At 50.9% G+C, this 19,756-nt stretch overlaps 1 protein-coding gene across 1 annotated transcript in view; it reads left to right on the top strand.

Annotated features, from left to right (window-relative positions):
- The first annotated feature begins 1,136 nt into the window (after positions 1 to 1,136).
- The window catches only part of EPHA10 (EPH receptor A10), a 28,683-nt gene continuing 10,063 nt past the window's right edge, over positions 1,137 to 19,756 (top strand). The window contains exons 1-6 of the mRNA XM_030964495.1: positions 1,137 to 1,201; positions 2,789 to 3,458; positions 10,675 to 10,830; positions 11,972 to 12,313; positions 17,158 to 17,282; positions 19,484 to 19,637. Of these exons, the coding sequence (XP_030820355.1) occupies positions 2,855 to 3,458; positions 10,675 to 10,830; positions 11,972 to 12,313; positions 17,158 to 17,282; positions 19,484 to 19,637 (1,381 nt within the window). The 5' untranslated portion in view covers positions 1,137 to 1,201; positions 2,789 to 2,854. The remainder of the gene's footprint in view (positions 1,202 to 2,788; positions 3,459 to 10,674; positions 10,831 to 11,971; positions 12,314 to 17,157; positions 17,283 to 19,483; positions 19,638 to 19,756) is intronic.

Below are 19,756 nucleotides of genomic sequence, written 5' to 3'. Positions count from 1 at the left end.
TCGCCGCCATGGAGACGGCGCTGCCGCTGCCGCTGCTGCCGGTGCTGCCGCTGCTGCTGCCGCTGCTGCTGCCGCCGGTGCTGCTGCCGCTCTGCCGGTGCTGCCCCGCGCCGCCGCCGAGCAGGGTGAGCCGGGTGTGGCGGCAGCGCCTCCCGGTGCTCCGGCGCCTCCCGGTTCTCCCGCGCCGTGTCCCCGCTGCTCCGTCACCGCCGTGTCCCCTCGGCGCATCGGCCCCGGCTTTGGTTGCCCGCGGAGGGTCGCGCTGCGTGTTGCGGTACCGGGAGCGGCCGGCTCGGCTCGGCGCTGGGGCCGCTCCGGGGATGGCCGGACGGGTTGTGGGGCGGGTGTGCCGCCGCTCTCCGGGGCGCGGGATCTGCCGGAGGAGCGGGAGAGGACGGACGGTCCTCGTGGAGTGACCGGGTCAGCCCGGGGTGTCCCGGTCCCCGCGATCACCGGAGGCACGAGGCAGCGCGCTGCCAGTGCCGTGACACGGTTCGAGCCCTGGGGTCCGTGTTCGCGGGGACTGCGCTGCCGCGGACGGAGCCCGCTGGTCCTGGAGGCGAGAAGAGCCTCCCGGAGCGTCCCGGAGCGGTGTCAGGGATGTGCCCGCCGGGGATGCGCCGCCGCGCCCCTCGTTCCCGGTGTCTGAGCCTGAGGCTCAACCCGCCGCTCCGGGGCTGTGGCTGTTTGCTGGCTGTGGAAGGATCGTGAAGCTGTGAACTGAGGGAGATAGCTCTTCCTGTCAAAGACAGAATTGGCTGTTTTGTGGGAGAAGGGCGTCGTTTGCCAGGGAAATCCCTCTTTCAAAGCAGCTGCTGGTGCCTTTCGGGTCCAGCATCCGCACACTGTGGGCATGGTACAGTGGCAGTGCTGTCTGAGGTGATGGTACAGTGGCAGTGCTGTCCCTCGTGTCCCTGGGGTTGCACAGTCCTTAGGGCATTGATCAGGCACCTGCGAGCTTGTTCTGGCTGTGCAGTGACAGCTTCGTGCTCACACGGTGATGCCATGGCTGCTGGAGACCTGGCATAGCATGGCACTGAGCTTCCCAATGCATGGACACGGTGGGTTTTACCAGCATTTTTTTAACCAGCATTTCCTGTGTCGGTGGTTTTCCTAACGCTCTGTCTTGCCTGCAGTTGTCCTGCTGGACTCCAAGGAATCGCAGGCGGAGCTGGGCTGGACCTCACACCCATCGAACGGGGTAAGCACGGGGGTGGGGCTGTCCCTCTGCACCCCTGGAGAGGGTGGAAGGCTCTGCCAGCTTCTTGGTGCTCAGCAGCACTTGAAGTCCTGCCTGTGGGAGCTTTGCTTGCATGGAGCTGGGGTGGGGCTGGCAGCCACGGGACCTCCTCAGTCAAGGTCGATGGGTAGCTGGGCATGATCACTGCCAGGAGCCCCTGGGAGCAGAGCAAGGAGTGAGGTCCCTCCTCAAAAGGGATTTTACACTACTAAAACAAGCCAAAAACCAGTAAACATCGGGGGGAAAACCTGCAGGCATTCAGCCTGACTCAACTTTGCAAGAACCTGCAAGACCTACAATTAGTAATAATCAAACCTCGTTGAGTTCCTTCCCCGATGCAGGAGGCTGCTGGAAAATACCTTGGCTTTTACACTACTAAAACAAAAAAGGGATTTTACACTACTAAAACAAGCCAATAAACACAGGCTTTGTGCGAGCACCAAGGGTCAGTCCAGCCCTTAGAATCGCAGGGCTGTGGCTGTGGAGGTCACTTGGAGCTGTTTCATCAGCCCCTGGCTTTGCTGCTGGAGTTGGTCTAAAGCCACTTTTAGTGAGCTTGGAGTTGTGCTCCTTGCAGATTTGGGTTCATTTTCCTAAATGGAAGTAAAACGTTCAGAGGGAAGAGCGGTAGGTCTGGAGTCACCTGTGTGGCACAGCTGTTTGTTTGTAGAAGAAACTCTGTTCTGGATATGTTTTGACTGTTTTGCATAAATTTACTCCCAGAAAGAATTGCTTTGGGAAATTGCCAGGTTGTCATTCAGGCTGTGAGGGTTGAATCATCATTTCACTGATCAGAATCTCTGCTGATAGCTTTGGGGAAGCCCTGTTTCACTTGCAGGATTGGAGGATTTGTCCTGTTGCAGCTAAAACTTCTCCTGGCAGAGAAGCTGCTGCTGTTTGTGAAGGTGTTTAACATCCTTATGTGCTGGTGTGACTGGTGTCCTTAGAGACAGATTAGAGATGGATTTCTTGGAAATCTTGGATATCTCTGGGTGGCCCAACCCCATCCAGCATTACACTGTGTGGATGCACCTTCCCAGGGGTGGAAAATCTGAGGAGTGTGTGGGAGATGAAGGCTCTGGCTCCTGAGCAGATGATGTGTCCAGAATCAAGCTTTGTTTTCCAAGATCTGCTGCCTTTCTGGTTGCATTTTCACATTTGCACCTCTGTGGAGAGCTCAGGTGTTGGGTGGTCCAAGAGCAGCTGATGGGTTTGGTGGGCTAAGGACTTCCAGTGCCTACAGCGCCTTCCCAGGGATAGAAAATCTGAGGAGTGTGTGGGAGATGAAGGCTCTGGCTCCTCAGCAGAGGATGTGTCCAGAATCAAGCTTTGTTTTCCAAGATCTGCTGCCAGTGCTGCCTTTCTGGTTCCATCTTCACATTTGCGCCTCTGTGGAGAGCTCAGGTGTTGGGTGGTCCAGGAGCAGGGTTACTGCAGCTGGTGGGTTTGGTGCCTACGGCATAATGGTGGGGAGGGTTGGCAGTGACATTTATGCTGGTTGGTGTGTCTCTGCTGGGCCAGCTGCCAAGCTTTGTGTTCTGTCCCCAGTGGGAAGAGATCAGCGGCGTGGATGAGACCTACAAGCCCATCCGCACGTACCAGGTGTGCAACGTGATGGAGCCCAACCAGAACAACTGGCTGCAGACGGGCTGGATCGCCCGGCGTGACGGCCAGAGGATCTTCATCGAGCTCAAGTTCACCCTGAGGGACTGCAACAGCATCCCTGGCGTGACGAGCACCTGCAAGGAGACTTTCAACCTGTACTACGTGGAATCTGACTCCGACCTGGGCTGGAGTGTCCATGAGGGCAAGCACACCAAGATCGACACCATCGCTGCCGACGAGAGCTTCACGCAGGGAGACCTGGGCGAGCGCAAGATGAAGCTCAACACTGAGCTCAGGGAGATTGGGCACCTGAGCAAGAGAGGCTTCCACCTGGGCTTCCAGGACGTGGGGGCCTGCGTGGCGCTGGTCTCCGTGCGGGTCTACTACAAGAAGTGTCTGAGCACGGTGCAGAACTTGGCTCTGTTCCCCGACACGGTGGCAGAGACGGCCTTTGTGACGCTGGTGGAGGTGCAGGGCACGTGTGTGGCCCATGCTGAAGTGGATGTGGATAACCCCCCTCGGATGCACTGCAGCGCAGAGGGCGAGTGGCTGGTGCCCATAGGGAAATGCATGTGCAGCCCTGGCTTCGAGGAGAAGGACGGGACATGCAGAGGTAAAAGTGGCCATTGGTGTCCTGGCAGCTTTTGTCTGTGTCAGTCCATGCTGCTGCCGGAGCTCTCTGGTGCCTGAGCACAGTTTGGACAGGTGGAATTGTCTTTTGCAGCAATATGTTTGTTTGGGTGATGGCAACTCCCCAGTGTAGCACCAGCGGTTTGTTTGGAGGGCATGGGGCTGCTCTGCAGACGTGTCAGAGAGGGTTTGGTGGGCTGAGGACTGCTGCCAGAGCTCTCTGGTGCCTGAGCACAGTTTGGATAAGCGGATATTAGATATTTGGATAAGTGGAATTGTCTTTTTCAGCAATATGTTTGTTTGGGTGATGGCAGCTCCCCTGTGAACCACCAGAGCTTTGTTTGGAGGGTGGCAGTTGGAGGGCATGGGGCTGCTCTGCAGATGTGTCAGGGCAGGTTTGGTGGGCTGAGGACTGCTGCCAGAGCTCTCTGGTGCCTGAGCACAGTTTGGATAAATGGATATTGGATATTGGATATTTGGATAAGTGGAATTGTCTTTTGTCAGCATTATGTTTGTTTGGGTGATGGCAGCTCCCCAGTGAAGCACCAGAGGTTTGTTTGGAGGGCATGGGGCTGCTCTGCAGCATGGTGCTGCTTGGGCAGACGTGTCAGTGCTCTGGATGCTGTCGGGCATTTCCCACAGCTTTGTCTGTAATGTTAAAATTACTCTAGAACATTAATATCCCTATTGATACGCTTTGGACACGGTTTCATGATTTGGTGACTTTACAGCTCGCAAGGTTGTGTTTAAGGGCAGCTGCAAAAATGGATGCACCCTCTGCCTTAACAAGGCATCCCACTAATGAACCTGGGGCTGTGACCACTTCCACCTCTCTTTCAAAGGCAAGTGAGAGCCAGGTGTGGGATGCTGGCTGCCATACTCTTCCTCAGGGTGTGCAGCCTCTGAGTGGAGAGAGTTGCTGGGCTAGTGCCACCCCTGGGCACCTTCTTGCCAGCTGGGACCTGGGAGAGGAGGTGAATTCTTCAGTAAAACACATCTGAAAAGACCCTTTGCTGTCCAGATGATACTTTGGATGTCTCCCTTTTCACCTCAAAAAGAGACTGAGAGGAAAACAGCTAAATAAGCCCCAGGCAGGTGGAGTTCCCCACACTGGAGGCAGGAGGTGCAGTAGGAGATTGAGCTTTGTGCCCTTCAGGAGCACCTCCAGGCTTCTCATTGTGCTGGAGCTTCTGCCTCCCTCCAGGTGGTGGGATGCCCTTCCCAGAGCTCTGGGCAGTGGCTTCTCCTTAAGAAGACCTTATTAAAGCTATCAAATTGAAATCTCAGTGCTGTTGATTGCTTCAGTGGCTGCATGGCAGCTTGCCATGCTTTCCACATCTGTTTGGAGTGGGGATTTACATAGTGAGTCCCAGAAGGCTTTTGCTAATGTTTCAGGTTTCTCTGTGTTGAGTTTAAATAATTCATATTCTCTGAGGAAAAATATTTGAAGTAATTTAATGGACATAATTAAGTTTCTCTCCCCTCTCACAGAAAGCAGGTCATTAGTCATTCTCTGTGGAGCAGCGTCTGATGTCTGGTCAAATATCAGAAAATAGTTGTTAAGGGTTGAAAGTTTTGGGTTTGTTTGCAGCCCTGCATTAGCATAGTGCTAAGTGAATAGCTTTAAAAGATTCCTGATGAAAGCTGCCAGGGCTGTGGAAATTCTTCAATGAGGACAAAAGCCCTTGAGCTGGAGGCAGGTGGATGCTTTGGGACTTTGGGGGTGCTAAACCAGCCAGGTGATGGCAAAACACACCTGGCTCCACCACTGTGATCCTGTGCAGGCTTTGGAGGGCTCAGAGGGTGTGAATCCTGCTGGCCTGTGAAACTTCTTGGCCACAGTCTCTGTTGCAGCTTTTGTGGGTCTGAGAGGTCTGGGTGGTGGAGTGGGGGTGGTGGGGGCTTTGCTGGTGCCTGTGGGGTGGCATGGGGGCCAAGGTGGTGGCAGCAGGACCGTGGTGGTGGCAGCAGGACCGTGGTGGTGGCAGCAGTGGAGGAAGCAGGAGATGAACTGGTGCAGGTGTTTAACCTTGGTGGCAGAGCTGGTGTCCCTGTAACCCTGATTGAATTACTGAAAGCATCCTGTACCAAGAGAAGGTTTGTGTCCTCACTCTGAAATTAGGAGAGATGACAAAAAGGACAATAGGATTTCTGACTGCTAATTCTGGCTGCAGGAAAGCTGAGTCTTTCCATGTCCATCCATCCTGTCCTGCAGCACTGCTCCAGCACTCCTGACAAGTTTGCATGTTTCTGATGAATTGTTTTTCTGTTTGGTGGAGTGCAGCCATCTCTGGGGTGGCACTGCACAACTTTAGTGTCTGTTTAACATCTACCCACGAAGAAGAGGAGAGTTTGTCACTGAAAATGCACTCAGACTTGTCTTGTCTGATGTATCTCTGTAGCCAGTGCTGCCCTGTGCTTCCTCTGAGCATAAAACCCATTCCCAGAAGATGCACAGCAGGCAACTGGGCAGCCCTGTGCTCTGTGGGTGATCCCTTGCCCACCCCTGTTTTGTTTTCACTTGCCTCCTCAGCTTTGATGTCTTTCTGCCATTAATTTTGTCAGGTGTGAGCTGTAGCCCCTTTGTGCTGGTTGTTTTGTGGTGTGTAGCAATAGTTTTTGTGTAAATGAAACCCTGATGTGGGGGATCTGCCTGACATTTTCATTCAAATTTGTCTCCTTCTGCTTCCTCTCTTCTATCCAATCCCTAGTAATATCTGCAAGGAGAATTTCAACAAAGCTCAAGGTTAATATTTACCAGCCAGCTTTGCTGCAAATAAGACAACTTAAAACCAGACATTGCATTAATATGATGGAGCCCAGTTACCAAAAATAGCTGCCAGCCACTCTTCTTTGACAGAAACAGTAAATTTGTGCTCTGGCAAAGTTTCCTCCTCAATTCATTTTCCTCCATTTCTGACAGCCCTGGCAGGAGCCAGCTCTGCCCTGCTGCTGTGTCCCATGCTCTGCTGCCCTCACCAGCACCTGGAGCCCTGCTTGGTCTGGTCAAAGATGGTCTAATTAGTGTCCCTGTCCCTTGGCTACATGGGAATGACATCACTGGAAACAGTTTTAGAGTTGGAATAGTTTCTAGTGCTTTGTCAGGATTTTTAAGTGACCTTTTTAAAGAGATGAGGGTTGCTCATCTCTTTAAAACCTCACACAGGAGGTGGCTTCAGGGACAGCCTTGTCCACAGGTGCTGTTTGAAATGGAGAATAACAGAAATTCCCCTTCCTTGTCTGCATCACTGGGTGGATTTTTGAGCAGCATGTTGAATTCAGCCTGCTATGGACAAGACACAAAGAAGATTTATTTGTATTTCTCTTAGGGAGAAAGGAGAGGTTTAGGGTAGGAGTGGGATGTGGGGTGAATCAGATGCTCTTCTGTCCATTGGATATGTCCCACCACAGCATTGTGTCACTGGAGTGTCCTTAAGTGGAAAAGAAATAATTCAATTGAAAGTTAGAGAAATTTAAAACAATAAATGACAATATTTTGTCATTTGCTGCAAAGATACCTCCTGAAGCCTGAGGTCTGCTTTTCTGTTTAAATAGAAAAAAGATGGATCCAAATGTACAGCACTTGGAGCTTTTGATTTGTTTCATCTTTTATACATTAGCTTACAAACCTGTAAGTGCTCCTGGAGTGTTCTTTATCTGCTGACTGATGCTGGAGGATTATGCATACATTTATTTTTCCTCCTGGGGCTCTGCAAGTTGCACAGAGCACCAGGTTTTGCTTTCATCACAGATGCAGCCACAGGCATCCCACAGTCAGGCCCTGTGCTTGCAGCTGTGTGGAACTGGAGGAAATTCCAGAGGAAATTCCAGAGGAATTCTGGAGCTGGGCACATTGAGGGGAGGTTATGAGGTGAGATCAGCTGGGTGTTGGGTGCTGCTGCCCACCAGCCACGCACATGGAGCAGCAAAATGAGTCTCGCTGCAGTAATGTCCAGCTTTGGAGGTGCTCATCATTTGGGATTGCACGTTCCCTTGCTGCTCACAGTGTGTCTGAAATAATTCTGCCTTTGGAAGTCGTGACAGATCCACACACAAATCGCTCCATGACATTTAATTTCGGAGCAAGCTGCTCTGACAATTACAAGCATCACAAGTTGTTTGCAGGATTCCTGTGAGGTTAAGGTCATGGATATCTGGCTGCTGGATGAACGTGTTGGATGGGCTGTTGAAATCCAGAGGGGACGTGTCTTGCCCACAGCTGAGGGGGTTTGTGTGAGCTGAAGGGCTCAGCAGGGTGCTGCAGAGGCTGTCCTTCTGTCTGTCTGACTGGTCAGCCAGTCCTTCACCAGGAGCTGCTTGGTGCCTGCATTAGGGAGCTGAGAACACAGCAGTGAATTGCACTTGGCTCAGCGGATGTGCCTGCTTCAGTGTGTCCTTGAGGAACATTCTGGCATAAATAGCAATGAGGTTCTGTCAGTCCTGGCTGGATTCATCAATTGCACTCTGGTAGATATTTCCAGACTGTCTTTCTTCTGGGCTAAATCACTAAATTTAATTTCTGCTGTTAAGAGTTCGTAGTTGGGGATGCACAAGGATCTTGCCCTTGGACTCGGGTTTTCGTTTTAGTACTCCACAAATTATTTAAGAAGGACAAAAATTACAGAGTAGCATTGTCTAGAGGTGTCAGAATTGCTGGCAATGTGTTGGACCATAGGCTGCTTGTTTAAAACCAGTTATTAAAAACCTCCAAACTGTGTGGAAGGCAAGGTGCTCTTGGATTCTCTGGGGTGGTACAGCCCAACATTCCCATCCTGGCAGACATGGAAGCAAGGTGAGAAGAGCCTGACTCAGTGCTTGCATTGATTGCTCCTCATGCTGACTTTGTCCCTCTCACAGAGGCACAGAGACTGGACATGAGTGCTGTCCTTCCTCTCTGCCTGCAGTATTGATCACAGCTGGTTCAGCAAGGCAGGATGAGACCTCAAACTCAGCGTGGAGGGGCAGGAGCCTCTCTGCCACCCAAGGATGTTTTCAGCAAGGCTCTTTGGCCACCTCAGTGCAGCACTGAAGCTCTGTTCTGTCAATGATTTGGTGCCCTGGCTGGTTTGGGCAGGGTGTCCTTGTCCATGGGCACTGCTGGCAGCATCTGTCCCTCCCTGGGGCTGCTGTCCCCTCCTTCCCACTCTGCTGGCCTGAGGCACTTTGCCTCTGAAGCACTGATGAAACGTTTGGAACATAATAAACAGTGACTTGGTAATGGGATTTAGATAGATGGAGTAGGGCTGTGCCAGCCTGGCCCGGTGAGGGGTCAGCAGGAGCTGCTGGGAGAGATGCATTGGGAATTTGGGTGACAGAGGTGGGATTGCAGGTTTGAGTGCTGCTCAGGAAGGGCTGGAGGGACCCAGTGCTCCCAGTCTGCCCCTTGCTGGGAGGGACTGGGGCTGTCAAGCTGCCTGTGGTGCTGTCCTGGTTTTTGCTGTGGCACCCCCAGTGCTGGCTGCCCGTTTCCCCAGCTGTGGCTTTCCTAAAGAGCATTTTTATGAATGTCTGCTTCAACAGAGAAAATGAACACACATTAAAGCAGATGAACTTTGTCAAATACAATCCCACGACCAAAACTGGAAAGGAATTGATTTTGGAAGACAACCGAGTTGTAGTGTTAATTATAAATGCCTGTATAGGCATTTTGAGTGAGGCTGCAGCTGTTATTAATTCATGCTGGCACACACAGCACTGCTGCTGGTAGGACTTCACTGGGAAGGGAAATGGAAAGCTGTCCTGTGCCACTGGAGTAGGAAACCTTGCATTTTCTAGGTCTGCATCCTCAGTTACCCCTGCTTTCCCCATGGCACAGGCTGGCAATGAGAGAGGATGCTGCTCTCTCCAAAAACACCCGCTCCTGCCTGAGGAGCTGTGTCAGATGAGGTGCTAAGAGAAGCCTTTCCTAAGGTTGCTTCATGCTGGGTAATTAGCCAAGCTGCCTCACAAATGAGTGCTGCTGGTTTGGCAGTGTGCAGGCAGTGTTACAGAGGGGAATGTGCTCTCCCTGGCAGTGACAGGATCATAAGTGTGATCCTCCCTGCTTGAGGAGCTCCTGTGGTCAGCAGTGGTGGAGCTGGAGAGAGGCAGCTGATCCATCTGACCCATCTGACTGCTTCTCTTTGGCTCTGGGACAATGAATTATTGAATTTTATTGTTTAATAATTTAGTTGTGGTAGCACCAGAGGACCAGGAATAGGATAGAAAGCAGTGTACAAAAAAAGAGAATTTCATTCTATAAATTGATGACCTGATCCCCTCAAGAGCTGTCACATACCCACTGCAGAAATAAGCACTGTGAAATGACAGGGACACCTAAACCAGCTGGAGACCAAGAAAAACACTCGTAGGATGAGGTGGAAGAGGGTGGGAGTTTGTCTGAAAAAAGAAACAGAGACACACACATGATGCATCACATGTGCTGGGCACTTTTGTTCTTTTCAAGGGCAAGTTTTGGACAGCCAAGGAAAAAAAATTAGCAAGTAAAGCCCATGGCTCCTCGTGGGACGCACTCACATGGGGTTGTGGTGCCTGCTCCTGGGACATGCAAATTGGGGCATTTTGTGGCATTATTAATGTCAGGCACTTCTGTAAACTTACTTCTGGCTGTTAGAAAACAGGGTGGACTATTCTGAAAGACACTTCTAATTGGAAATGTTCAGTTTCCTGCCATGAGATGTCAGATTTGTGTGACAGGCACATCTGAGGGATGGGGTCTGGGTTTAGTGCTTGGATCCCATCATGTTTGTAAACAGGATTGATTTTCCTGTCTGATGCAGTGATGTTTCTGCCCTCTGTGGTGGTCAGTGCTGCCTAACTAAAGGAAAAAGCACACTGTGTCTCCATTCTATGAATACACCACAAGTTTTGATTTGGTTTCTCAACTCTAAAGAGGGAACTGGAAATTTTGGGAGTAATTTTAACATTTGCTATTTTTTCCTGGTTTATCCAGCACCCTAGATAGGGAATGACATTTACTGTGAAAGTCAGTGCAGAGCTACACAACCCAAATGGGTAAAACCCAGGGACATCTTTCTTTCTTGGTGCCAGGATCACGCAGGTGCTCAGGGAGAGCAGCTTAGAGGGTGGTGTCTGCTGGCCAGGGGCAGCAAAGGAGGCTCCAGGAAACAGGGAAATGCAGTCAGCAGACATGTCCCAATTTGTGTGGCTGTCCCCTTAACAGCCTCTCTCTCTTTCAGCTTGCCTTCCAGGGTTTTACAAGCTCTCCCTCCGTCTCCCTCTGTGTTCTCCATGCCCTGAGCACAGCTTCACACATGAGGAAGCCTCCACCTTCTGTTTGTGCCAGACAAATTACTCCAGGTCTCCTTCAGACCCACCATCTGCCTCCTGCACACGTACGTCTCTGTCTGTCTGCCCAGGCACTCTGTCTGTCTGTCTGTCTGCCCAGGCACCCTGTCTGTCCTGCAGTGCCCAGGGCTGGGCCTGCCTGCTCTGTGTGCTCACCCCGGGGTCTGTGCTGGGGTGACGCAGCACTGGGGAGGGGATGCAGGGGATGGAGGGGATGGAGGGGCTGTCCCTACAACCCAGACTGGTGAGGCAGATGTGCAGTCAGGCTCACAGACTCCCTGATAAACTGGGGCACTGTCATTTAGTCACTTTAATTCACAGGTTTTAATTAAATGGCCTCCAGTTAATTGGCCTGGACTCCAGCTGCTCTGGTGATGGATGCTGTCCAGCTGGCAGCACAGGGATGAGGAACCCTCCATGTCTGCTGAGCATGGCTGGGCAGTGTCTGACCAGGAGTGGGCTCCCAGGGCTGGTGCTGCTCAGGGAGGTGCTGGGACCAGACAGGTGTCCCTCATTGTGAGCTGTGGCTGGTGGTGCACACACATCCCTGCAGCTGGCATCCTCTGTCCCACATGCCACCAATACCTCCTGTCCCCTCGTGCTACCCCTGACTGTGGCTGTCCAGGACATCTGTGTCCCCTTGTGCCACCCCTGCCTGTGGCTGTCCAGGACTGTGCCCCTGTGCTCTGCCCCCAGTGCCTGCTCTGCTGCTCCCAGAGAGAACCTACAGGTTTGTGATTGTTTGAGCCAGGTCTTATGAGCTCTCAGAGAAACCCATCCCACCTGAGACAGCTCAGCTACCCTGAATGGCATAAAATTAGGAGGATGGCTTCTGAGGCAGTGTTGGAAACAGAAAAAGGTTTAATAAAAAGCAAGATAATAAAGCTCTTACAGAGAAAAAATGAGCCAGGAGTCAGAGGTTCTTGCTCCTGCTAAAACACCCCACAAAAGCAATTATTTCCTTTGTTCTTTTCATTTTCTAGTGAATTAACTAAGTGGGAGCTCTTGGCCTCTGCCCAGTTGGACAGCCCCAGGTCTGAGGTGAAGTCCCAAAGGTCCAAACTGCGAGAGAAACTTCTGGACTTTTCCCTTTTTTAAGCAAAGAATAATTTAATCACTCCACCAGCAGGGAGCACATCCCTCCACGTTTACCCCAACACCTGTGCACTGACCCTCTTTTCCTTGCAGGCCCCCCCTCAGCCCCCAGGAACCTGGTGTACAGCCTGCGCCAGTCCTCCCTGGTGCTGCACTGGAGCGCCCCGGCCGACGCGGGCGGCCGCAGCGACCTCACCTACAGCCTGTGGTGTGCCCGCTGCCCCACGGGGCCGCCAGGGCACTGCCAGCAGTGTGGCACCAGCGTGGGCTTCGTGCCGCAGCAGACGGGGCTGGTGGAGCGCACGGCCACCCTGCTGAACCTGCTGCCCCACGTCACCTACACCATCCGAGTGCTGGCGCTAAACGGCGTCTCGGCCGTCAGCCCGCTGGGAGGCCAGCAGTATGCTGAGGTCAACGTGTCCACGGGGCACACAGGTAGGTGACACACGTGGGGACAGCTCCCTGCTTTGTCCCCCCTGGGGCTGCTTTGCTGTGGCGTGTCGTGTCTGACACTTCTCTGGGAGGCACGGTGTTGTTGGGGAAGATGAAACAGGAAAGCCTTATAAATGTGATTGCCTGGCAAAAGATTTTGAGAATATGGAAACTCTAAGTGAGATTGAAGTGAAAGCAAGCTTTGAGATCCCTCAGTTACTGAACAACTGGAAAACAATGGCATGGCCAGCTGAAGGTGATCCCCTTTTGATGGAACAACACCCTCTGCTTGCAGACAGGCCCAAGGCTCAGAGCAGACCCTGCTGGCTTGGCAGAAGGGGCCCAAAGAGGAGTTTTTAGGGTTTAAAATGTAACCCAGTGTGGGAATGTAATGATTCTTATAGGCTGTATGTAAATGCTGTAGGATTTGTATCTTGGACTAGATTGGTTAGTGAGAATCAGAATATTCAGCACAGAAGAAGATTTATGGTATTGTAATGGCAACCTCACTCTCTCATCCTCTCTCCCCCTCTCCTCTCTCAGCCTGCTCTGAGCTGTGGCTGGCAGCTCCCAGCAGGGCCCTGCACCCAGGCCCTTTGCAATGAACCACAAGTTCCCAGCCCTGGCTGCAGAGATGTCTGGTCTCTGTCCATCCCCACTGTCCTACCCCCCAAAGCTCCTACACAAGGAGTGAGCCTGGTGACAGCCTGAGCTGTGAAGGGACAAGTCTGCTCTGAGATCTGGCTGCAGTTTGAATTTATAAATCATAAAACCCCCTTTGATGAAGCAGCATTTCCAGCCCATTCATCAAAAACCCCTTCTTAAAACAGATAATTCAAATGTTGGCTATCCTTCAGAAACAAAAAAAATTGATTTCCTCTCTCTATCCTGCGCTGGTCTGTGACACAGTTCTTACTGTAACTGTCCCCTTCCATTTCCAGTTTGGCATTTCTGTTCCCTCAGGTAAGGGGAAGTGAGTGCCCGTGCCTGTGCACAGGCCCCTGACCAGAGGGGTTGGCTCAGGAGTCCCTCCTCAGCTGTTGGCTGTGCCAAAGGACAGTCAGGTCCCTCCTGTGCTGTTGGCTCTGCTGAAGGACAGTCAGCTCTGGCTTGTCGTGTCCTTGTCCATTCCTCTGCAGTTACATTATTAATTTGCATGAAAACCCTTTCCCAAGCCACACTTAATGGAGACAGATGATCCTCAGGTACCTCTTGGCAGGAAGCGGCCAACAATTTCATCTGAAGAGATTAAACTTTGATCTTGTTAGAAATAATTTTCCCACCACTTGATCAAATGCTTTTTTGTGCACATTGCTGCTTTCTCTTCCCTTGTGCCATAATCCCTGTGGCTCCATTGGGGGATGCTGTGCTGCAGACTGCTCCTCAGCTGAGGTGTCACTCCTCATTAGGATCTTTGCTGTTCAAGGATGGATTTAGCTCTGGGAAGGTCTTCTGCCTCCTGAGCTCAGGCCAGGGGCACAGAGTTTTGGTTACATTGCATTATATACTTTTATTTTGGTTACAATGCATTTTATACTTTTCTTTGCTGAGCATCTTAATACAGCAGAACCAATCTATACCTTAACTTTTATCTATAGCCTATCATAACTACTGTAATTACCATATTCATGTTGCTGTTCTCCAATCACTAAAAGTCAGTACATTACAGTTTAAGCTAGAAGTTGGTTTTCAGTTTTCTTGCAGTGGAAAATTCTGAGACCTTTTTTCTGCTTGCAACTTTGCTGACTTGTTTGCCTGTGCTCTCTTTCTGCTTGGTAAAAACATCTTCTTGTTTGGGATGGGTTTATCCTTTGCCTTAAGCCATAAACCCCCTTCTAACTAACACACCCTTTGCCTCCTTGGTTATCCAGTAAGACTGGCTCAGCAATTCTTTTCTTCAATATCAAAACTTGCTTTCATTTCTATTCCTTCTTCAAATTCTATATTCAAAAATCTTTCTGCTAAGCACACATATCTGTGAGACTCTCTTGCCAAACTTTCGTCCTTCCCAACACCTTGGCTGGTCAGAACAGCTTTTCCCCTGGGGAAGGGGGAAATCTCAGCCCCTTGCTCGATGCCGTGTACTCCTGAGGGAAATGAAATGCACATCAAGAATGTGGATAATTAATCCTGTAATCTATTAAAAATCAATGTTTCTTGTTTATCTGTCAAGTCTCCAGATGCAGGTGGTGGCTGGGAATTACCCAAGCAGCTGAGGCTCAGGAGTTTCTTGGAACACTGACAGTTTTTATTGCTGGGGCTGCCCTGCCCTGGTTCCTCTTGCCTTTGCACCACTGGCAAGGGGTGACAGTGATGGTTAACCCATTCCTACCAGCAAAGAAGGGGAGAATTGGGGAGAAGTTGTGTCCTGAGTTTTTCTGTCAGACCCCACTGCGAGGAGGGGACCCTGCGTGGGCAGGACACGGAGCCACAGCTGGCAGGGACAGCGTGGGGAGCTGCTCCTTGGAGCACAAGGTTCCTTGGAGTCCTGACTCTGCAGCCCCTTGTCACTGGAGCCCACCACAGAGGTGCTGGATGGGGCCAGAGGTCAGGAGGAGGGAGACTCCAGGGATGCCTGGGCAGTGCTGGCTGTCATGCTGTGCTCTCAGAGTCGTTCACAGCAGCAGGGGAGCTCTGTCTGCTGATAAGCAGGTTCTGAGGAAAAATTAAACAAGAAACAAGACCTTATTTAGCTGTCAGATCCTGCTCCTCTAATCCAGCTCCGTGCTGTCCTTCCCCTCCAGCAGTCACCAGAGGGAATTGTCCATCGCTCCTTGTAATTGCAGCCAAAAGAAGAGATGCAATTTAGTCTGCAGGTGGCAAAATTAATACTGTGTTTTTTCTAATCTGTCCCCAGCATGAGACTAAATAAAAGTGTTGGAGGAGTGAGGGGAACTGTTTGCCTGCAGGAGTGAAGCTGCATTAGCCATGTAAATGTGCACTCCAGGCCACTGTCATTTGTATTCCCGGCAGGAATACAAGGCTCCTGCCTTAAAGAGCTTTTAAATCTGCTGCTGATTAATAATGCAACCAGTGCCAGAATGCATCCTCCTTCCTGAGGCTGGAGAAGGGGGTTGAGCTGGATTTGGTCCTCCAAAGCAGATTTGCCTGTGTGTGCTCAGGGCTGACTCAGTCACTGTGGGGCAGTGGGGCTGCAGGATGAGCCAGCTCTGGGCAAAAGTCTGAGCTCCTGGGGTCTTTGTCCTGAAAGGGCTGCATGCTGATGGTGAGGCAGCTTCTCTGCTTTGGAATGGAGATATCTGAGGCATGTTCAGGGTTGGGATGTTAGTAACTGGTGAGGGAGAAGAGAGGTGGCTCTATCTGGCACAAGCAGGTGCCCAAGTGCAGCTGTTGGGTGCAGTGAGTTGTTCTGGGGAAGGACACGGTGCCACATGTAGTTTTATGCCTGTTCTGCTGTAGTTTTATGCCTGTTCTGCTGATACTCAGGTTAATCAACAGGAGAAAACCCACGTACAGGGGAATGGAGTTTATAAAATCAGGCAGAGTGGTGAATAATTTAATGTTTGCTTTTTCAAATAGAGGCAATGATAGGAGAGCTTAAAATATTGATGGGAAATACATTTTTTTACACAGTGTGAAATGCTTTATAGCCTGTGTGATTTTCTTTAATGTTTTTTAAACATGTTTGAGGCTGGCACCTGCTTTTCTGTCATGTACCATGAGCTCTGCTCTAAAACACATCTGTGAGCGAGCAGGATTTTTCCTGATGACTTTGTTAACAGTCAGGACCACGCAGTCAGGTCTCTCCAGTCCATTTTCAGGATTCAGAGACACAGGAGGGCAGCTGTGTGATATTTTATTGATGGGGATCATACAACACAGTAAGCAGCACTTGGCTTATCTCACAGGAGCAGGACCCAAGGCAAGTGTTGGGGGATAATGTTGGATTATGTCTCACACCCAGAGGGAGCTGTGTGTGGGCCATGGAGCTGCACAGGAGCCCCTTTGACTCCTCTCACAGGGAGCCAAAGTGACTTGGAATCAAGGAGCAAATCACCATGAATAAAACATCACGAGGGCTTTTTATTTCAGCAAAAATTAATGAGCTAAGTAATAAATACAAAATTTCATGGATATTTAAGTTTACTTTCTAGGGACTTGTTCCTCTCCACAGGAGTCTTGGTGGGACAGAAACAGGTCCAGTGAATGTCCTGATTTGATGGGAAGTAGGACAAGCTGGAAACAGTCAATGGCCCTGTGCAGCTTTTGCTGTGCCTGAGGGCTGTGAGCTGCTGCCTGCATAGGCTGGAGACTTGCTTGGAGCCAAACCTGGTTAAAAATGGGAATATTGGCAACTGCATCTTGTAGTGGATGAACTAAATGGATGCTTGCACGTTGGGGAGGCAGTTTGTGCTGACCAGAAATACACAGGCAGCTCCTGAGGCACAGCCTGCTCTCAGAGCAGGGGTCAAACCCCCAGCAGTCCAGGGTAGATCTGGTGTGAGGTGGTTCAGGAGGCCTTGGTGTGTCCCACCAGCCCTCCTGATCAAAGATTGTGTTTTGCCTTTCCCAGACATCCTCAGCAGGGGTTCAGAGCCCAGGATACGAACCCATCCTCAGACTCCAGCAGCACTAAGGGTGGAGGATGCTGTTGGGATTTTTGCCAGTTTTCCATTGGAGGGTTGCAGGCAGCCCATGGATTACAAAGCTGATGTGTTTTACCACTATCTTCTCCCACTGGATGGCCACCAGCTCATCCTGGAGCTATTCCAGTCCTGATTCAGAGAGAGGGACTGGTGTCTGCAGAAGCCCCACACTCTGTTTAAGTGAAATGTTTTACTGGAGCAGCCCCTCAGTCAGTGCCCTTTTCCTCTCTGCATTTTCAGTGCCAACTCCTGTCACTGACATCCGCACAGACAGAGTGGAGCAGAAGAGTGTCACCCTGTCCTGGCAGGAGCCAGGCTTGCTCACTGCCAATGGCACCGAGTACGAGGTCAAGTACTTTGAGAAGGTAGGCTCTGGGTGTGGGAATCCTTAAAATCACAGGGGTTTGGGAAAGCTGCAAAAGGCAGGCCTCAGAGACAGCAGAACTGGGATTGGAGCTGAGCAGTAGCCATGAGATTGGTCAGCAGAAAAATTCTGTAAGAAGTAGAAAAGAAAGGACAAACAGAACAATGGTCTGTGTATTAATGCTTAAGGAGTTATTATTAAGGAGTATTAAGTATTAAGGAGTCTAGAATAACTCCCTAAGCTACAGAAAAGTTTATCTAGTGAGATATTAGGAAGTTCTAACCTTAATAATGGAGCTCTGTGCATTGTGTTTTAAGGCTCACAAGCAGGTATTGTATTTGAAATAAGCAAGCATTGTTTAACCAAAGGTATGTGTGCTTATACTGGTTGGCTGGAACTCCTGTCAATGTGCTTTTGCTTTGTGTGATTGGTCAAAAAAGTTTTAAAGTGAGTTGTGACATTAAGTTCTTTGTCTGCTGCCTGGGATGTGAGCTGGTGGCATCTTCCCATTGTCATCACCATGTAATGAGGCTGATGCTGGAAAATAAAACAGCTCAAGAGGTGTTCCCCAGCAGTCCTGTCCTCTTTGTGATTTGTACAGAGCCCCTGGCTGGCAATACTGGGCACTGCCATGGGCTCTGCTTGTGCCCCTGGCTCTGTCCCCTTCCCTGGCCCCCCTCAGGAGCAGGGGTGCTGTGTGTGCCCATCCATCTGGGACTGCAGCTGGGCAGGGACTGAGAGCACAGTGGTTCCTACATCCCGGAGGAGATGCTCTCTGTATCCCCAGCCTGCTCTCCAGGAGAGTGTGGGACCTTGTGGTCTGCACTGGATTTGGACTGAGAGCCACAAACCTGTGACTGTGGGTGGCCCTTCTACATGGGAAATATTTTTATGACAGTTTCTTGATTTTAAAAATTGCTGCTGTTTGACAGGTGCAGTAGGTTGGGGATTTTAGGAGAAATACCAGTGGGCAGAGCAGGCACAAAGCTCTAAATGAGAATGAATGCAGTTTATGACACAGTTCTGCAAATTACCTTATCTGCGTGTGCTCAGGCTCGTTCTGGAGCTGATGGTGTGTCAGGCACACTGTTCAGGTGACATGTCAGCATTCTGTATTTAGAAACAAGCTACCCTGAAGCTGATTCATATTAATGTGATTTGCAGCATCTGATAGATTTGAGAGGAGGGATCTGTGGAGGAGGGCAAATGCTGGAGCCCAAGACATTAATTCTTGTGCAAATGGGCTGCAGCAACACGATACTTGGGGTATGAAATGAGGAACCTTCCTCCTTGAGTAAAGAATTTAAATTCAGTTTAGCAGTTATTCACTGAAATGAGGCTCTTGATGCTGACACGGATATCAACTTAGCTCCTAATCTTTGCTTTTAAAGCTTTTGTTTTTACTGTGAAGATTCAAAGGGGGAAACATATCAAATGGAAACACATTTGGCAGTGATGTGAGCAGTGCAGTGAGTGGCTGCTGCTCATGCCCATGCCAGACTGTGGGGTGGGGACACTGAACTGTGGGGCTGGGAGACTGCCTGTGCTGAATTGTGGGGCTGGGACACTGAACTGTGCTGAAATGTGGGGCTGGGACACTGAACTGTGCTGAAATGTGGCGCTGGGACACACTGCCTGTGCTGGACAATGGGGCTGGGACACTGCCTGTGCTGAACTGTGGGTCTGGGACACTGCCTGTGCTGAATTGTGGGGCTGGGACACTGCCTGTGCTGAAATGTGGGACTGAGACACTGCCTGTGCTGGACAATGGAGCTGGGACACTGCTTGTGCTGAAATGTGGGGTGGGGACACTGAACTCTGGGTCTGGGGTGCCCTTTGGGCTCCCCCTGCCGTTCACCAATCCCCACAGATTTGTTCCAGTCCTGAGCAGCTGCAGCAGGGAGCAGGGAAGGGCTGGCTGCTGCCACAGCTGAGCCTGGCATGGGGAAGTTGCCATGAGGGGTGGCACAGCTGCTCCCCACCACCCCATCCTCTGCCTTCATGTCCTCACAGCACCATCCAGGTCTGCCGTCTCCTGTGACCTTCCCATGTAATTTCTGTTGATCAGACATGTCGTGGATGTATTGTTTCTTTTGGAGGCTGTCCTGACGGGGCCCAGAGCTGAGGACAGGACTGTGCCCTGCTGGCTCTGTGTCACAGCTGTCAGTCCAGCTCCATCTCAGGTATCTCATTATTTCACAGGATCAGAGAGATCAAAGTTACTCAACTGTGAAAACCACATCAACGGCCGTGACAGTCAATAACCTGAAGCCTGGTACCCTCTACATTTTCCAAATCAGAACATCTTCCTCTCCAGACTACAACCCTGGCATTGAAGTGGAGACACTGGCAGAGTGTAAGTGCAGGAGGGCTCTAAGCTGAGCCCTGGGGATGCTGTGCTTGCAGCTTGTGCTTGTTGTTTCATGGAGCAGCACTTGTTCCTCTGGTTCTGCTGCTCCAGGTCTAAGGGTCACT

The sequence above is a fragment of the Camarhynchus parvulus genome, chromosome 23 (genome assembly GCF_901933205.1).
Source record: "Camarhynchus parvulus chromosome 23, STF_HiC, whole genome shotgun sequence".
In the NCBI taxonomy this organism is placed as follows: Eukaryota; Metazoa; Chordata; class Aves; order Passeriformes; family Thraupidae; genus Camarhynchus; species Camarhynchus parvulus.
Note: the sequence above shows the minus strand (reverse complement) of the source record. Positions and strands in the feature narration are given on the sequence as shown.